Source organism: Salvelinus alpinus, chromosome 4 (assembly GCF_045679555.1).
Source record: "Salvelinus alpinus chromosome 4, SLU_Salpinus.1, whole genome shotgun sequence".
Lineage (NCBI taxonomy): Eukaryota > Metazoa > Chordata > Actinopteri > Salmoniformes > Salmonidae > Salvelinus > Salvelinus alpinus.
In genome coordinates, this window is record NC_092089.1 from 73,936,566 (window position 1) to 73,956,948 (window position 20,383).

Here is a 20,383-nt window from a genome sequence, read left to right on the forward strand (position 1 = left end):
GTTATATATATATATATATATATATATATATATATACTAATATGGTGTGATATGGATCTTATATAATTTATACGGTGTTGATTTCTCAAGGCAGTAGTCATTTTCTTTCATTTGCCTAACAAAATGTAATGATCTAGCTTACAATGGGCAACGTAGTCATGGAGTTGATTTTTTTGGGGGGGGTATTATACAACCCTTAAACAGTTACATGACATTAGACACTATTCTCTTGAATCATCAGAAATTAGAAGGAATCACTGCCCAAGAGAGAATGAATCCCTGCCCAAGAGAGAATGAATCCCTGCCCAAGAGAGAATGAATCACTGCCCAAGAGAGAATGAATCACTGCCCAAGAGAGAATGAATCACTGCCCAAGAGAGAATGAATCACTGCCCAAGAGAAAATGAATCACTGCCCAAGAGAGAATGAATCACTGCCCTATTTCCATATGCCCATTTTTCACATACCACACTGATGGTGTTAACCTCACTCCCTTTGTGATCTTAGATGCCTATACAATGTCAGAGGTGACTTATGTCTGGACCAGTAAGGCTGCCGACTCTGTGGTGGTGGAAGGAGAGAGCTCCCGTTTGAACCAGTACGACCTGCTTGGCCAAACAGTGGGCCAAGAAACCATCAAGTCCAGCACAGGTAAGCTCAGGATATTACTTCACTTGGTTATTCATCCAATTAGACAACTAGATCATGAGCACAAGCTCTCCCTGCAGGCCTGGATCCCACCGCTGCCACCAAATGAAGAAAGTGAGAAGCAAAAATACATAATTTATCCAAGATCACTTTGTAGATGGCCAAAGTTTAGTGGAGCAGATGTGGATGTTTTTACTACAGATCATTTAAGATTCCTGATGCCCACTTCAGTGAGAGGCACTGCTTGCTACTACTGGCTGCATCGGTTTGTTCAGTGGTTCTCAACCCGTTTTGGCGACTGAATCCACAAATCACATTTCACTCTTATCTTTCACTCTGCTTGTGCAACCAAGGACTAAGTCTGTGTTCTTATGAAATCTTCCCAAGGTCCCACTGTGGATAGGCCAAGTCTCCTCGAGAGTACTAACAACTCAGGTTGCAAAGCACTGTTAGTTTACTCAGCCAGTGGATAACAGAGGCTGAAAGAATGTTTAGTCCATGTCCTCTCAGCGGGAGATACTGCATGTCTGAGTTTATTCATAGGAACTGCGACTAGAATTTCTCCAAAATACATTTTAGTCTGACTAGGGAACCAACAGCACAAAACAACCGATGATTCTGCTTTGACTGTTGGAAAACAAGACTTTCCACTTTGGACCCATTGGACTACAAAAGCTTCGGAGACACAGGCGCGCCGCCTCCTATGGGAGGCAAGAACTCCTGTTCTCCTCAGTCGGTTGGAGAGGAGAGTGGAGGGGAGGGAGCGAGTGAGCACTTTGTGCCTAATTGCAACATTAATGGGAAACAAAAGCACAGCTGTAGGAGCTGCCATTCACTCAGACACACAGGGGAGCTCCGTTCTGAAAGGAGAGCCGCCTCCTTATTCCTGAGCTGTGCTGCTGCTGATGTCTTATTTTGGAGCCGTCGTAAGACACAAAAGGAGCCTTGTCTCACAAAAGTGCACCAGAGCGTTAAATTAGGAACTGTGGTGTTCTGGGCCTCGGAAACACAGGAAGGAAGAAGCCTGCGTATAGGAACAGATGGGGAAAGCATTCAACAAAGGAGATGGAGGGGAGTCATTAGCAAAAAGAAAGGAAACCGACAGTGACACATACACTCCATCGAGATGACAGACAGGCTTGTTTTAGCTGGAGTATGGCTAACCGGTTGTTTTTCATCATTGAACATTATGAAATTTTAAAATGCAATTACTCATCTAATTTAAGAGGAGTTACAACATATTTATAGTACTGAGGGAAAAGCAGAAGGTTCGTGGAATTACAGTATATTCCTTCTTTTTTTTTACTACATGACATGATTGACCTTCACCATCGGAACGAAAGCAAACTGTACTTGCTCCTGTGAAGATACAGAACAGTAGTTCATTATAGGTCAGAAAAGCCACAGGACACAGCTACGTTGCATGGATCAGCCAGGCGGATCAATACGGTGGCTAATGTTGTGGTCTTCAATGATTAGTATCTGCCCCCTCTGCATGTCTCCACATGCGTCTCTGGGGAGCACTCATCAGACAAGTCACTACATGTTTGAAACGCTCTTGATGATCTCTTCTCCTCCTCCTTTCCCCACTTCCTTCCTTCCCCTTCTTCTTCTCCTTCACTTAGCCGCACACTCTAGGAGCTCAGATGCGGAAACATTGGTTATTAGGTTATTCAATTATTGCATCTGAGCTCCTAGAGTGTGCGGCTCTCTTGATCTTTTCAAAGTAATGTTTCTTAAATGTGCTGAGAATGTTCCAAAGCAGCTATCCTGCATCATTCCCAGAAAGTTGTGGAAAGATTATATGCAGAATAACCATAGAGCTTGGTGAGAGCGTGTTGTCCTCTCCTTTAGTTTTTCAAGTGTTCTACTCCGCTAGCCAGCACCTCACCTAAATATGTGTTCCTTTCTTTCAACTTCAGTTTCATTACTTTAAACAGAATGTTTCCTAAAACTTCAAACATGATTACATTTAATTTCAATTTTGACATTGGGAATGTTCTCATTGTTCAGAGAATGTTAAGAAACAATGTTCTGTGGTTATTTCAGTACATCAGTTTCTTCATGGTTCTATTTAAAGTCATGTTCTCATTGTTCTGTGGGAATTTCAGTACTTAAGCATAACGCTTCCTAGAGGTTTCACCATGGTTCTATTTAAAATCATGTTATCAAATTATTTAAGAACTTTAGCAACGTTCGTCTACGGGGATTTTAGTACTTCAGCATAATGTTTCCTAAAGGTTTCCTTGTGGTTCTATTTAAAGTCATGTTCTCAAATTGTTCCCGAGAACATTAAGAAAACTTGCCATAAAAATGACAAGGAAACTTTAATATTCAGATAATACTGTAAGACTTCAGAATGTTAAGAACATTTTCTATACAAACCACAACACTTTAACATTCAGAGGACGTTTTAAAAGTGTTATTTAAAACATATACATTCCATTCTCAGCATCAACAAAACTCTATCCTCTATCTTGTTAAATGTGTTCAGGTGTGTTTGCCACGCCCACTAATTGGCCACACCTGATCTTAATGAGTGCTTGTTTCCTTTGAAATTACTCAAATGAACAGCTTTGTTATCATCAAAAAAACATTGCATGCTAGCGCCACCTTTGTGGGGCAGTGGACTAATTCCATGGATAAAGAACATAAGATTATTGTTTTGAATCTCATTGATGCCGTGTCACAATAAATAAATAAAATTAATGCCTATGGAAATTCATTCATTCAGATAGGACTATCTGTGCTTTGAGTTTTTTTTTAAGTTAACCCCAAATAAACTACTCTAGCAGTGTTATGACGTCTTATTGAAACATTCAGTGAAAGTTAATTAAGGAAGTTATTCAAAATCCTCAGAGCGTTTTCAGAGTGGCATTTAGCCTAGTGTTTAGAGCGTTGGGCCAGTAACCGAAAGGTTGCTAGATTGAATCCCCGAGCTGACAATGTAAAAATCTGTCGTTCTGCCCCTGAACAAGGCAGTTAACCCACTGTTCCTAGGCCGTCATTGTAAATAAGAATTTGTTCTTAACTGACTTGCCTGGTTAAATAAATAAAAAAGAGTGTTAGTAAAATCTCCCAGCAAAACTTTCAAGGAACCAGAGTAAAATGTTCTCAGAAACTCTCTATAACCTAAAAAGAAACATTCCTAGAACAGGCAAAATGTTCTCAGAACATTTAAAACAAATGTTGTTTAACTGGTTAGAAAACTTATGGCTTCATTCCCAGAACCAATGGCAAACCAAAAACATACCTTCCGACAACTTCCAAGCAACCAAATTTTCTAGCTGAGATGCTACTAGTCTGAAAGTTAGTAAAATATTTAATTCCTGGTCCCATGTCCCACTAGGAACATTTCCCAAGTGAAATACGGAGGAGCCCCCTTCGCTGAAAATCCATTTGTTGTACTTTCCCGCTACAGATCTGCTGATTGTCTGACTTTAAAGGAATCATTTATCAGCACTGTGTCAGTGTGTCGTCAACCCTGGGGGTAAACTAGGTCATTTGGCATGGGTGACTGTACTTGAGTGCGAGGGACATCTTGGGTGACTGAGGCTTGAGTGCGAGGGACATCTTGCAATAGGGCCACGAGCATAACAGCAAAATACTTTTAGCAAATCACTTCATTTTGTTATATTTTTACATTGACTCACATAGAGAGAACAGAGGGGTGTTCTCCAAAGCAAATGTGTGGACAGAAAATGACAAAATAACATTAGAAGTAAATATTTGTACATTTCCATGAATTTATTCTGTGTTTATTATATACACTGCTCAAGAAAATAAAGGGAACACTAAAATAACACATCCTAGATCTGAATGAATGAAATATTCTTATTAAATACTTTTTTCTTTACATAGTTGAATGTGCTGACAACAAAATCACACAAAATGTATCAATGGAAATCAAATTTATCAACCCATGGAGGTCTGGATTTGGAGTCACATTCAAAATTAAAGTGGAAAACCACACTACAGGCTGATCCAACTTTGATGTAATGTCCGTAAAACAAGTCAAAATGAGGCTCAGTAGTGTGTGTGGCCTCCACGTGCCTGTATGACCTCCCTACAACGCCTGGGCATGCGCCTGATGAGGTGGCGGATGGTCTCCTGAGGCATCTCCTCCCAGACCTGGACTAAAGCATCCGCCAACTCCTGGACAGTCTGTGGTGCAACGTGGCGTTGGTGGATGGAGCGAGACATGATGTCCCAGATGTGCTCAATTGGATTCAGGTCTGGGGAACGGGCGGGCCAGTCCATAGCATCAATGCCTTCCTCTTGCAGGAACTGCTGACACACTCCAGCCACATGAGGTCTAGCATTGTCTTGCATTAGGAGGAACCCAGGGCCAACCGCACCAGCATATGGTCTCACAAGGGGTCTGAGGATCTCATCTCGGTACCTAATGGCAGTCAGGCTACCTCTGGCAAGCACATGGAGGGCTGTGCGGCCCCCCCAAAGAAATGCCACCCCACACCATGACTGACCCACCACCAAACCGGTCATGCTGGAGGATGTTGCAGGCAGCAGAACGTTCTCCACGGCGTCTCCAGACTCTGTCACGTCTGTCACGTGCTCAGTGTGAACCTGCTTTCATCTGTGAAGAGCACAGGGCGCCAGTGGCGAATTTGCCAATCTTGGTGTTCTCTGGCAAATGCCAAACGTCCTGCACGGTGTTGGGCTGTAAGCACAACCCCCACCTGTGGACGTCGGGCCCTCATACCACCCTCATGGAGTCTGTTTCTGACCGTTTGAGCAGACACATGCACATTTGTGGCCTGCTGGAGGTCATTTTGCAGGGCTCTGGCAGTGCTCCTCCTGCTCAAAGGCGGAGGTAGCGGTCCTGCTGCTGGGTTGTTGCCCTCCTACGGCCTCCTCCACGTCTCCTGATGTACTGGCCTGTCTCCTGGTAGCGCCTCCATGCTCTGGACACTACGCTGACAGACACAGCAAACCTTCTTGCCACAGCTCGCATTGATGTGCCATCCTGGATGAGCTGCACTACCTGAGCCACTTGTGTGGGTTGTAGACTCCGTCTCATGCTACCACTAGAGTGAAAGCACCGCCAGCATTCAAAAGTGACCAAAACATCAGCCAGGAAGCATAGGAACTGAGAAGTGGTCTGTGGTCACCACCTGCAGAACCACTACTTTATTGGGGGTGTCTTGCTAATTGCCTATAATTTCCACCTGTTGTCTATTCCATTTGCACAACAGCATGTGAAATTTATTGTCAATCAGTGTTGCTTCCTAAGTGGACAGTTTGATTTCACAGAAGTGTGATTGACTTGGAGTTACATTGTGTTGTTTAAGTGTTCCCTTTATTTTTTTGAGCAGTGTATTTCCATGCTATGAGGTTGGAATAATACTGTGAAATTGTGAAAATTATGATAATGCCCCTTTAGTGTAAGAGCTGTTTGAAACCACAGTCTGAAATGTCAGCCTCTTTAGGTTAATAGACCAATAAGAGAGTTCCAAACCTCTCTGCCAATTACAGCAAGTTTCCAGTTTTTCCCTCCCCACTCATAACACTCTCAGACGGTCCTAGCAAAATGCTTTGCTAAGAAGCTGTTTTTGTTTATTTTGGACCATATTAATTGAAGAAAATCACAGTAAGGTACTTAATTGTTACCCAGAAATGATTTTATATAAAAAATCGAATAAAAAAGGCTGCATTGGACCTTTAATGAAAATATTGTGGGTTTGTTTTCTAACCAATCAAGTGTATTCAAGCCTTTTTGACATTTCATCTTTATCTATTTGTCTTTATCCCCCTCACCTGGGTCAATGGCAGCAGTCCTACATAGGCACTGTAGCCCATGCTTCCCTCTGTCCTTTAGCAGAGGACACAGGTTGGCATTTATTGGGGTGACTCATGTACTGGAGGCAGCTTGGCATATTAGTCACTAGCTGGCACAGCCACAAAGTCATAAAATTTGATTTTAAACTTAACCACACTTCTAACATTAATCCTATCCAAAACCTTAAATTAAAGACCAAAAAGCATATTTTTGTTTTCATAATTTTTTGATGATATAGAGCCAATTTTGACTTTGCAGCTGGCCCATTTAGTGGAAATTGCACAGCTCTGCCTCCAGGACAAGATCCATCCCAATAAACGTCAACTTGCTCAGAGGACTAAAGTTAATGTGAAATCAAATGATTGGCCTAGATTCCATCAGATGCATTGGACATTAGCATCTCAAGTGAGGGTGTGCTGGCGTCATCAGTGCCGACAGGAGGCTGAAGCTATCTAGAACCAGGCTCTCCATCTTGATTTACACCCACAGAGGGGTATGTCAAGCTGCCCTGTCTCCTGCCTCCTTCTGGAATGAGAGTGCATTGGTCATCTGCTGGAAAGGCATCCTTCCCCTGGTCTACTCCATTCCCAATCAAATGTGGCGGATTTAACAAGCTAAAGGGGAGGGCACCACCCATCTTCCACTTTAGAACAGTGAAGAGACCCTCACCACCACCGTCTCTATTTACAGATGGGCTGTGTACAGCTCTGACAGCTGACGCTTAAAGTTAGTGAGGGAGATATAAGTCTCCAACTTTAAGTCTCCATCACTCCAACCAGTGATTTTTGCAATTCGTTCCAGTAATTGGCAGCAGAGTACTGGAAGGAAAGGCGGCCAAAGGAGCTGTTGGCTTTAGTAGTATATGGGGCTTTGGTGATGAAATGGATGGCACTGTGATAGACTGCATCCAATTTGCTGAGTAGAGTGTTGGAGGCTAATTTGTAAATGACATCGCCGAAGTCAAGGATCGGTAGGATAGTCAGTTTTACGACGGTAAGTTTGGCAGCATGTGTGAAGGAGGCTTTATTGTGAAATAGGAAGCCGATTCTAGATGTAACTTTGGATTGGAGATGCTTAATGTGAGTCTGGAAGGAGAGTTTACAGTCTAACCAGATACCTAGGTATTTGTAGTTGTCCACATATTCTGTCCACATATTCACATAAGTCAGAACCGTCCAGAGTAGTGATGCTAGTTGGGCAGGTGGGTTCGGGCAGCGATTGGTTGAAGAGTATGTATTTCGTTTTACTAGCATTTAAGAGCAGTTGGAGGCCTCGGAAGTAGTGTTGTATGGCGTTGAAGCTCGTTTGGAGGTTTGTTAACACTGTGTCCAAAGAAGGGCCAGATGTATACAGAATAGTGTCGTCTGCGTAGAGGTGGATCAGAGAATCACACGCAGCAAGAGCGACATCAGTGATATATACAGAGAAAAGAGTCAGCCTGAGAATTGAACCCTGTGGCAACCCCATAGAGACTGCCAGAGATCCAGACAACAGGCCATCCGATTTGACACACTGAACTCTATCTGAGAAGTAGTTAGTGAAACAGGCGAGGCAGTCATTAGAGAAACCAAGGGTGTTGAGTCTGCCGATAAGAATACGGTGATTGACAGAGTCGAAAGCCTTGGCCAGGTCGATGAAGACGGCTGCACAGTACTGTCTTTTATCGATGGCGCTTATGATATCGTTTAGGACCTTGAGCGTGGCTGAGGTTCTTCCGCCAGGGGTGAAGGGTAAGATCCATGTTTCTGGCCCTCCCAACCCTGGCTGAGGCAGTAGGGTTCAAATCAAATTGTATTTGTCACATTCGCCGAATACAACCTTACTGTGAAATGCTTACAAGCCCTTAACCAACAATGCAGATAAGAAAATATATTTACTAAATAAACTAAAGTAAAAAATAAGAGCAACAATAAAATAACAGTAGCGAGGCTATATACAGGGGGTACCGGTACCGAGTCAATGTGCGGGGGTACAGGTTAGTCGAGGTACTTTAGGTAATATGTACACTACCGTTCAAAAGTTTGGGGTCACTTAGAAATGTCCTTCTTTTTGAAAAAATAATCAAATAAAATGTCCATTAAAATAATATCAAATTGATCACAAATACAGTGTAGACATTGTTAATGTTGTAAATGACTATTGTAGCTGGAAATGGCAGATTTTTTATGGAATATCTGCATAAGTGTACAGAGGCCCATTATCAGCAACCATCACTCCTGTGTTCCAATGGCATGTTGTGTTAGCTAATCCAAGTTTATAATTTTAAAATGCTAATCGATCATTAGAAAACCCTTTTGCAATTATGTTATCACAACTGAAAACTATTTTTCTGAATAAATAAGCAATAAAACTGGCCTTCTTTAGACTAGTTGAGTATCTGGAGCATCAGCATTTGTGGGTTCGATTACAGGCTCAAAATGGCCAGAAACAAAGCCCTTTCTTCTGAAACTCCTCAGTCTATTCTTGTTCTAAGAAATGAAGGCTATTCCATGTGAGAAATTGCCAAGAAACTGAAGATCTCGTACAACGCTGTGTACACCTCCATTCACAGGACAGCGCAAACTGCCTCTATCCAGAATATAAAGAGTGGGAGACCCCGGTGCACAACTGAGAAAGAGGACAAGTACATTAGAGTGTCTAGTTTGAGAAACAGACGCCTCACAAGTCCTCAACTGGCATCTTCATTAAATAGTACCTGCAAAACACCAGTCTCAACGTCAACAGTGAAGATGCAAATCCGGGATGCTGGCTTTCTAGGCAGAGTTACGAAGAAAAAGCCATATCTCTGTCCAGTGTCTGTTCTTTTGGCCATCTTTTAATCTTTTCTTGTTATTGGCCAGTCTGAGATATAGCTTTTTCTTTGGGGTGGGTGTGGAGCCAGACACAGCAGGGATTCAAACTGTAGAAAACTGTTCCTACATTTGAATATAAAAATAGATTTTATCAAACAAAACTATGCTACAGTTTATCTCTGAGACCCTCAGGATGACAAATCAGAGCAAGATTATTGAATGTAAGTACATGATTTACCTTCAGAGGTGAATGTATCAAACCAGTTGCCGTGATAAAAGTTGTTGTTGTTGTTGTTGTGCACTCTCCACAAACAATAGCATGGTATTGTTTCACTATAATAGCTACTGTAAATTGGACAGTGCAGTTAGATTAACAATAATTTAAGCTTTCTGCACATACAGTATAAGAAATGTCTATGTCCTAGGAATTTTTTCATATTACTTACAATGTCATGTAAACACATTAGTGCACGTTAGCTCAACTGTCCCAGTGGAGGGACACCGATCCCGTAGAGGTTTTTAATTTGGCATTGTTAAGCCACAGATAAAGAGCCAATAACAAGTATTTACCCCATTGCACAATTTCCACAAATTGTTGACATGGAGCCTGGATATTGAGACCCAGTTAATTGGGATTTGTTTTACCGATCTACACAAAATGCTCCACAATCTTTTGATGTTTGAGCCACTTGATTGCAATGGCGGTAGAGGACCTTAAATCTGTTATGTCTGTGGAGTGATTATCATCTTCATCCTGTAATTACCGTCTTCCCGCTCGCAGGGAAGCACGCGTAAGCTTCTCTGGAGTAAATCCCACCACGTCTTGCAGATTCTCTCCCCCCATCGACGACAGAGAGACATCAGGGCAGGCATGCAAATGAACCTCCCCATCCACAATAGAGAGACATCTGGGCAGGCATGCAAATTACCCTCCCCTTCCACTACAGAGAGACATCAGGGCAGGCATGCAAATTAACCTCCCCCATTTCCCACGTCCCCATGGGGACAATGGCTATTTTAAGCTTAGGGGTTAGATTTAAGGTTAGGGTTACAATTAGGGTTAGAGTTAGGGTAAGGAGTTGGTGGTTAGGGTTACAGGATACATTTATGTTAAGGTTTAGGGAAAATAGGATTTTGAATGGAACTGTATTTTAGGTCCCCACGAGTATAGAAGAACATAACGTGTGTGTGTGAAGACAGGAGAGCGAGAGAGCATTAAGACTCCCTGTAAATGGGGTGAAAGCAGGCAATACTGCAAGTGCTCTCAAATAACAGGGAATAATAAATATTTGGGGATTAGGTGGGGAAAATTCCCTCCCTCCAGTCTGCTGAAAAGGAGTTTCCTTCTGCCAAGTTGCAGTATCAAGGTCCTCATTGCAGAATCAAAGCAAATGTGATATATTTCTCTGTTCTGTTGACACGGGTAAACATCTTTCTCTTCTCATCTCGGGTTCTCTTTGAGATATTCTCCCATTACAAGTCATGCATGCTGCTGCGGCATTGGCATAATTGAATTTCCTCGTTAGAGGTTTAGTTTTGCATTGCGGTTATACAATTACAATGTACAAAGCTTTATTCAATAGGCTTATTGTTTGAACTCTGAAAAGTCCATAGTTTTTTGAACATTGCATATCCACCCCTAAGCATCCACAACCATATTATTCTGAATTCGCATATGAACTGGTGAAAAACGAATAGAATCGGACGTAAATAAATAACGCTATCCTTCAAAGAGTGGCACTGTAGTCGAGGCCGTATAAATTAATAAAGCACTCTCTCTCTACAGGCGAATACACTGTCATGACGGCACATTTCCATTTGAAGCGGAAGATTGGATACTTTGTGATCCAGACCTATCTACCATGCATTATGACCGTCATCCTCTCCCAAGTATCCTTCTGGCTGAACAGAGAGTCCGTGCCAGCTAGGACTGTGTTTGGTGAGTATGGGGCTCCTTATCCGACAGTGATGTTATCATAGACCAGGTATTCAAAACTGGGGTACGTGCAATGCCGTCGAGGTACGGCAAATAAAAAAGTGATGAATATTTTATTATACATACATACATACATACAGTTGATGTCGGAAATTTACATACACTTAGGTTGGAGTCATTAAAACTCGTTTTTCAACCACTCAACAAATTTCTTGTTAACAAACTATAGTTTTAGAAAGTTGGTTAGGACATCTACTTTGTGCATGACACAAGTCATTTGTCCAACAATTGTTTACAGACAGATTATTTAACTTATAATTCACTGTATCACAATTCCAGTGGGTCAGAAGTTTACATACACTAAGTTGACTATGCCTTTGAACAGCTTGGAAATTCCAGAAAATGATGTCATGGCTTTAGATGTTTCTGATAGGCTAATTGACATCATTTGAGTCAATTGGAAGTGTACCTGTGGATGTAGTTCAAGGCCTACCTTCAAACTCAGTACCTCTTGGCTTGACATCATGGGAAAATCCAAAGAAATCAGCCAAGACCTCAGAAAAACAATTGTAGACCTCCACAAGTCTGGTTCATCCTTGGGAGCAATTTCCAAACGCCTGAAGGTACCACATTGATCTGTACAAACAATAGTACACAAGTATGAACACCATGGGACCACGCAGCCGTCACACCGCTCAGGAAGGAGACGGGTTTTGTCTCCTAGAGATGAACGTACTTTGGTGCGAAAAGTGCAAATCAGTCCCAGAACAACAGCAAAAGACCTTGTGAAGATGCTGGAGGAAACAGGTAGAAAAGTATCTATATCCACAGTAAAACGAGTTCTATATCGACACAACCTGAAAAGCCGCTCAGCAAGGAAGAAGCCACTGCTCCAAAACCGCCATTAAAAAGCCAGACTACGGTTTGCAACTGCACATGGGGACAAAGATCATACTTTTTGGTGAAATGTCCTCTGGTCTGATGAAACAAAAATAGAACTGTTTGGCCATAATGACCATCGTTATGTTTGGAGGAAAAAGGGGGATGCTTGCAAGCCGAAGAACACCATCCCAACCGTGAAGCACGAGGGTGGCATCATCATGTTGTCGGAGTGCTTTGCTGCAGGAGGGTCTGGTGCACTTCACAAAATAGATGGCATCATGAGGCAGGAAAATGATGTGGATATATTGAAGCAACATCTCAAGACAACAGTCAGGAAGTTAAAGACCAAATGGGTCTTCCAAATTGACAATGACCCCAAGCATACTTCCAAAGTTGTGGCAAAATGGCTTAAGGATAGCAAAGTCAAGGTATTGGAGTGGCCATCACAAAGCCCTGACCTCAATCCCATAGAAAATTTGTGGGCATAACTGAAAAAGCGTGTGCGAGCAAGGAGACCTACAAACCTGACTCAGTTACACCAGCTCTGCCAGGAGGAATGGGCCAAAATTCACCCAACTTATTGTGGGAAGCTTGATCAAGGATACCCGAAACGTTTGACCCAAGTTAAACAATTTAAAGGCAATGCTACCAAATACTAATTGAGTGTATGTAAACTTCTGACCCACTTGGAATTTGATGAAATAAATAAAAGCTGAAATAAATAATTCTCTCTACTATTATTCTGACATTTCACATTCTTAAAATAAAGTGGTGATTCTGACTGACCTAAGACAGGGAATTTTTACTAGGATTAAATGTCAGGAATTGTGAAAAACTGAGTTGAAATGTATTTGGCTAAGGTGTATGTGAACTTCCGACTTCAACTGTATATATCTTTTTAAAACAGTCCATTTATGTTTTCCAACGGGGCTATCCATTTGGGTGAGGTTTTTTTCTCATCTGAGTAGCCTCGTTTCACTGCCAAAAATCAAATGAAACCATGTAGTGTTCAGCGAAATAACAACACAATGTCAAATACATGCAGCCTAGTCAAATAATTAACATCCAATCACGTTGACATAGTGGAGTGGTAACGTGCATGCAAGCAGTTGCTTCCGACACCACTTGGGTACACTGCAGCATCCACCAAGAGGCTCTTGCTGCCAAGGGAATGCCTGACAGCTTGAAAGACGTTTTGGACATTACAGTGAAAATGTAAACTTTGTTAAAGCAAGGTCCCTGAACTCTCGTGTATTTTCTCCACTATGCAATGATATGGGCAGCGACCAGGTAACGCTTTTACAACATACAGAAGTGCGCTGGTTGTCAAGGGGCAAAGTATTGACACGTTTTTTTAAATTGAGAGACAAGCTTAAAGATTTCTTTACTAACCATAATTTTCACTCGCTTGCATGATGATGAGTTTCTCACACGACTGGCCTATCTGGGTGATGTTTTTTCTCCCCTGAATGATCTGAATCTAGGATTACAGGGACTCTCCGCAACTATATTCAATGTGGGGGACAAAATTGAGGACATGATTAAGAAGTTGGAGCTCTTCTCTGTCTGCATTAATAAGGACAACACACAGGTCTTTCCGTTATTGTATGATTTTTTGTGTGCAAATGAACTCAAGCTTACGGACAATGTCAAATGTGATATAGCAAAGCATCTGAGTGAGTTGGGTGCGCAATTACACAGGTACTTTCCCGAAACGGATGACACATTGGATTCCTTATCCCTTTCATGCCCTGCCTCCAGTCCACTTACCGATATCTGAACAAGAGAGCCTCATCAAAATTGCAACAAGTAGTTCTGTGAAAATTGAATTTAAACAGAAGCCACTGCCAGATTTCTGGATTTGGCTGCACTCAGAGTATCTTGCCTTGGCAAATTGCGCTGTTAAGACACTGATGCCCTTTGCAACCACGTACCTATGTGAGAGTGGATTCTGGGCCCTCACTAGCATGAAAACTAAATACAGGCACATACTTTGTGTGGGAAATGATTTAAGACTGAGACTCTCTCCAATACAACCCAACATTGCAGAGTTATGTGCATCCTTTCAAGCACACCCTTCTCATTAACCTGTGGTGAGTTATTCATAATTTTCGATGAACAAATAAGGTTTTATAAGTAAAATGGTTAAATATTGTTATTTGTGCCCTGGTCCTATAAGAGCTCTTTGTCACTTCCCACGAGCCGGGTTGTGATAAACTCACACTCATTCTTATGTTTAATAAATGTATCATATAGTGTGCGTGTGGCAGGCTTACAATGATGGAAAAAAACAACATTTGAGAGTGTGCTGACACTGGTGCTAGAGGATATACGCAGCTGGAGGGTGAATGTTTGAAGGGGTACGGGACTATAAAAAGTTTGGGAACCACTGTCCTAGACTAACCCCTCTGCGTGTCTAACTGCAGTTCAGTGTTTCTCTGTGGTGCCAGAAGCCTTGGGGATGTGCCCTGTGTGTCCGTTAACCTGTCTTCCAACCCACTCTGCAGCCCCAATAGCTGTTTGTATTGCTGTGCAATGAATGAGCAACACTTTAAATGCGATCCTGTGCGACATCCTGAAAAGCCAAGTGAATTTTCATTCTGCCATAGCAAGGTAATTTAATCAAGTGCTAGTGGCCAAGAGGAAGGCTAACTTAATGGTGTGACAAGTGTCAACAGGACTTGGCCTGTTTACAAAAGGGGGTTGATTGTACTCCATGGGGGAATTTAGACTACAAAAATATGCTTTATACACATGGGGAGACATTGATTAATTGATTTTATTTGATTTACTAAATAAACTAAAGTAAAAAAAAGTAACAATAACGAGGCTATATACAGGGAGTACTGGTACTGAGTAAATGTGTGCGGGTACAGGTTAGTCCAGGTAATATGTACATGTAGTTAGGGGTAACGTGACTATGCGTAGATGATAAACAGAATGTAAGAGCAGTGTAAAAACAAAGGGGTCAATGCAAATAGTGTGGGTGGCCATTTGATTAATTGTTCAGCAGTCCTATGGATTGGGGGTAGAAGCTGTTTCAGGAGCCTTGTGGACCTAGACGTGGCGCTCCATTACCGCTTACCGTGCGGTAACAGAGAGACCAGTCTACGACTTGGGTGACTGGGAGTCTTTGACAATTTTTGGGGCCTTCCTCAGACACAGCCTAGTATAGAGGTCCTGGATGGCAGGAAGCTTGGCCCCAGTGATGTACTGGGCCGTACGCACTAACCTTTGTAGCGCCTTACCCTTACGGTCAGTTGCCGATTAGTTGCCATACCAGGCGATGATACAACCAGTCAAGATGCTCTCGATGGTGCAGCTGTTGAGGATCTGCCAACTCTTTTCAGTCTCCTGAGGGGGAATAGGCGTTGTCGCGCCCTCTTCACGACTGTCTTGGTGTTTGGACCATGATAGTTTGTTGAGGATGTGGACACCGAGGAACTTTAAGCTTTCGACCCGCTCCACTAAAGCCCAGTCGATGTGAATGGAGGCGTGTTCGGTCCTCCTCTTCCTGTAATCCACGATCAGCTCCTTTGCCTTGCTCACATTGACGGAGAGGTTGTTGTCCTGACACCAAACTGCCAGGTCTCTGACCTCCTTCCTATAGGCTGTCTCATCGTTGTCAGTGAGCAGGCCTACCACTGTTGTGTCATCAACAAACTTAATGATGGTGTTGGAGTAGTGCTTGGCCACGCAGTCGTGGGTGAACAGGGAGTACAGGAGGGGACTAAGTATGTTACCCCTGAGTGGCCAGTGTGGCAGATGTGTTGTTGCCTACCCTTAACACCTGGGGGCGGCCCGTCAGGACATCCAGAATCCAGTTGCAGAGGGATGTGTTAGTCCCAAGGTCCTTAGCTTGGTGAGGACCTTTGTGGGCACTATCTGTTGGGGCGGTATGCGAATTGGATTGGGTCTTTGGTTTCCGGGACAATGGTGTTGATGTCATATCACTGCAGAGGTGAGTACCATTGTAACGGTCGTCCTCCTCCTCTTCGTCTGAAGAGGAGGAGTAGGGATTGGACCAAAGTGCAGCGTTGAATGTAGACATAATGATGTTTATTAAAGTAAAGACGAAACACGAAAACACTTTAACAAACTACAAAACAAATAAACGATGTAGACAGACCTGGACTTGAGAACTTACAATATACGAAGAACGCACGAACAGGAACAGACTACATACACGAACGACAAACGAAACAGTCCCGTGTGGTAGACATACAGACACGGAAGACAACCACCCACAAACAAACAGTGTGAACAGCCTACCTTAATATGGTTCTCAATCAGAGGAACCGTAAAACACCTGCCCCCTAATTGAGAACCATATCAGGCAACACATTGCACCCAACATAGAAACACAAAACATAGAATGCCCACCCCAACTCACGCCCTGACCAACTAAACACATACAAAAACAAGAGAAAACAGGTCAGGAACGTGACATAACCCCCCCCCTCAAGGTGAGAACTCCGGGCGCACCCCTAAAACTCAAGGGGAGGGTCTGGGTGGGCATCTGTCCGCGGTGGCGGCTCCGGCGCAGGACGAGGACACCACTCCACCATTGTCTTTGTCCCCCTCCTTAGCGTCCCGTGAGTGGCGACCCTCGCCCCCGACCATGGTCCAGGAACCTTCACCAAGGCCCCTCCTAAATATAGACAACTCAGGACAGAGAGGTAGCTCAGGACAGAGAGGTAGCTCAGGACAGAGAGGTAGCTCAGGACAGAGAGGTAGCTCAGGACAGAGAGGTAGCTCAGGACAGAGAGGTAGCTCAGGACAGAGAGGTAGCTCAGGACAGAGAGGTAGCTCAGGACAGAGGGGTAGCTCAGGACAGAGGGGTAGCTCAGGACAGAGGGGTAGCTCAGGACAGAGGGGTAGCTCAGGACAGAGGGGTAGCTCAGGACAGAGGGGTAGCTCAGGACAGAGGGGTAGCTCAGGACAGAGGGGTAGCTCAGGACAGAGGGGTAGCTCAGGACAGAGGGGTAGCTCAGGACAGAGAGGTAGCTCAGGACAGAGAGGTAGCTCAGGACAGAGAGGCAGCTCAGGACAGAGAGGCAGCTCCGGACTGAGTGGCAGCTCCGGACTGAGTGGCAGCTCCGGACTGAGTGGCAGCTCCGGACTGAGTGGCAGCTCCGGACTGAGTGGCAGCTCCGGACTGAGTGGCAGCTCCGGACTGAGGGACGGGAGCTCCGGACTGAGGGACGGGAGCTCCGGACTGAGGGACGGGAGCTCCGCACTGGCTGACGGCTCTGGCTGCTCATGGCTCGCTGTCGGCTCTGGCTGCTCATGGCTCGCTGACGGCTCTGGCTGCTCATGGCTCGCTGACGGCTCTGGCTGCTCATGGCTCGCTGACGGCTCTGGCTGCTCATGGCTCGCTGACGGCTCTGGCTGCTCATGGCTCGCTGACGGCTCTGGCTGCTCATGGCTCGCTGACGGCTCTGGCTGCTCATGGCTCGCTGACGGCTCTGGCTGCTCATGGCTCGCTGACGGCTCTGGCTGCTCATGGCTCGCTGGCGGCTCTGGCGGATCCTGGCTGATTGGCGGCTCTGGCGGATCCTGGCTGACTGGCGGCTCTGGCGGATCCTGGCTGACTGGCGGCTCTGGGGGATCCTGGTGGCTCTGGCGGATCCTGGCTGCTCTGGCGGATCCTGGCTGCTCTGGCGTATCCTGGCTGACTGGCGGCTCTGGCGTATCCTGGCTGACTGGAGGCTCTGGCTGATCCTGGCTGATTGGCGGCTCTGGCGGATCCTGGCTGATTGGCGGCTCTGGCGGATCCTGGCTGACTGGCGGCTCTGGCGGATCCTGGCTGACTGGCGGCTCTAGCGGCTCCTGACTGACGAACGGCTCTGACGGCTCGGGACAGACGGGCGGCTCAGATGGCTCGGGGCAGACGGATGGCTCAGATAGCGCTGGGCAGACGGATGGCTCAGATAGCGCTGGGCAGACGGCAGACTCTGGCTGGCTGAGGCGCACTGTAGGCCTGGTGCGTGGTACCGGAACTGGTGGTACCGGGCTGAGGGCACGCACATCAGGGCGAGTACGGGGAGAAGGAACAGTGCGTACAGGACTCTGGAGACGCACAGGAGGCTTGGTGCGTGGTGTAGGCACTGGTGGTAATGGGCTGGAGACACGCACCACAGGGTTAGTGCGTGGAGGAGGAACAGGGCTCTGGAGACGCACAGGAAGCCTGGTGCGTGGTGTTGGCACTGGTAGTACTGGGCTGGGGCGGGGAGGTAGCGCCGGAAATACCGGACCGTGCAGGCGTACTGGCTCCCTTGAGCATTGAGCCTGCCCAACCTTACCTGGTTGTATGCTCCCCGTCGCCCGACCAGTGCGGGGAGGTGGAATAACCCGCACCGGGCTATGTAGGCGAACCGGGGACACCATGCGTAAGGCTGGTGCCATGTAAGCCGGCCCGAGGAGACGCACTGGTGGCCAGATGCGTTGGGCCGGCTTCATGACATCCGGCTCAATCCTCAATCTGGCCCGGGCGATACGAGGAGCTGGTATGTACCGCACCGGGCTCTGAACACGTACAGGAGACACCATGCGCTCTACTACGTAACACGGTGTCTGCCCGTACTCTCGCTCTCCACGGTAAGTACAGGGAGTAGGCGCAAGTCTCCTACCTGACTTCGCCACACTCCCTTTTAGCCCCCCCCCAATACATTTTTGGGGTTTCTTTTCGGGTTTCCAGCCACGTCTCCTTGCTGCCTCCTCATACCACCGCTCCTGGGCTTTAGCTGCCTCCCTCTCTTCAAAAGAGCGGCGATATTCCCCTGTCTGAGCCCAGGGACCTTTTCCGTCCAATATTTCCTCCCAAGTCCACGAGTCCTGTTTTTTTGGCCGCTGCTGCTGGTTCCTCTCACGCTGCTTGAGCCTTGTTTGGTGGGTGGTTCTGTAACGGTCGTCCTCCTCCTCTTCGTCTGAAGAGGAGGAGTAGGGATTGGACCAAAGTGCAGCGTTGAATGTGGACATAATGATGTTTATTAAAGTAAAGACGAAACACGAAAACACTTTAACAAACTACAAAACAAATAAACGATGTAGACAGACCTGGACTTGAGAACTTACAATATACGAAGAACGCACGAACAGGAACAGACTACATACACGAAAAACGAAACAGTCCCGTGTGGTAGACATACAGACACGGAAGACAACCACCCACAAACAAACAGTGTGAACAGCCTACCTTAATATGGTTCTCAATCAGAGGAACCGTAAAACACCTGCCCCCTAATTGAGAACCATATCAGGCAACACATTGCACCCAACATAGAAACACAAAACATAGAATGCCCACCCCAACTCACGCCCTGACCAACTAAACACATACAAAAACAAGAGAAAACAGGTCAGGAACGTGACAACCATTCACATGATAAACACAGTATATCACATAAAGGAGAAGTACATCACAAAATAGTATGCACCGAAAAACAGCATTCTGATGTGTTCACGGTAGAAATGGCCCATAGCTGTGTAACCAGCTTTAAGGGATCAGGCCATTTCTAGATATGATTGGGTATGCTCTGAAAAGGAGGAGTTAGTCGGTTTATTATTCTCTGTGTCCCTTTAAGTCTCCTCATTATTTCAGTGCCACAGAGAAGTGGGCAGCGAATGAACGTTTAAGAAAAAACTTGGTTAAAGAAATTCAAAGAACTTATTCTGGACCTTAGTTCTAAAAAATACTCTGACTAAATACAGTCTCATCTCTAATCTGCAGATACTTTCCCCCCCCTCCCACTCATTAAAATAAAAGGAAATCTGAGCTAAGCTGAACTTTAGTGGGGACTGTTTTCATACAGCCCTCAAATCAAAACATCAGGCGCAAATGTGGCATGAGAAAATTTGAGATAAGTCTGCTTATTTATTTTGTTATATTTTGTGTATATCAATGGTGACATTAATCGATGACAAGGTGCACTGTTCTAGGTAGAAGACATCAAATCAAACTTTATTTGCCACATGCGCCAAATACAACAAGTGTAGACTTACTTACCAGCCCTTAACCAACAGTGCAGTTCAATAAGAAGAAAATATTTACCAAGTAGGCTAAAATAATAAAAAGTAACACAATGAGAATAACAATAACGAGGCTATATACAGGGGGCACCGGTACCGAGTAGTTTACATGGTATTTTACTTACGCCTACAAGAAAACAAATGCACCATATGTTGCAATTAGGAGTGTTAACGTTTAAATATTAAAACTTATAAACAAAATTGGGATCCTTAACGTTAAGAAAAAATCTAACTGAAAAACAGAAGGGGGAGCCTAAAGAGCCTGGCCGCTCTTTGGGCTCCTGTACACACAGA

The 20,383-nt window shown here is 44.8% G+C and overlaps 1 protein-coding gene across 2 annotated transcripts in view; it reads left to right on the forward strand.

The window, feature by feature from the left end:
• The window catches only part of LOC139574422 (gamma-aminobutyric acid receptor subunit alpha-2-like), a 56,513-nt gene that overhangs the window by 24,328 nt on the left and 11,802 nt on the right, over positions 1-20,383 (forward strand). For both annotated transcript variants that reach the window (XM_071398972.1, XM_071398973.1), the window contains 2 exons: positions 508-651; positions 11,027-11,179. In XM_071398972.1, the coding sequence (XP_071255073.1) occupies positions 508-651; positions 11,027-11,179 (297 nt within the window). The remainder of the gene's footprint in view (positions 1-507; positions 652-11,026; positions 11,180-20,383) is intronic.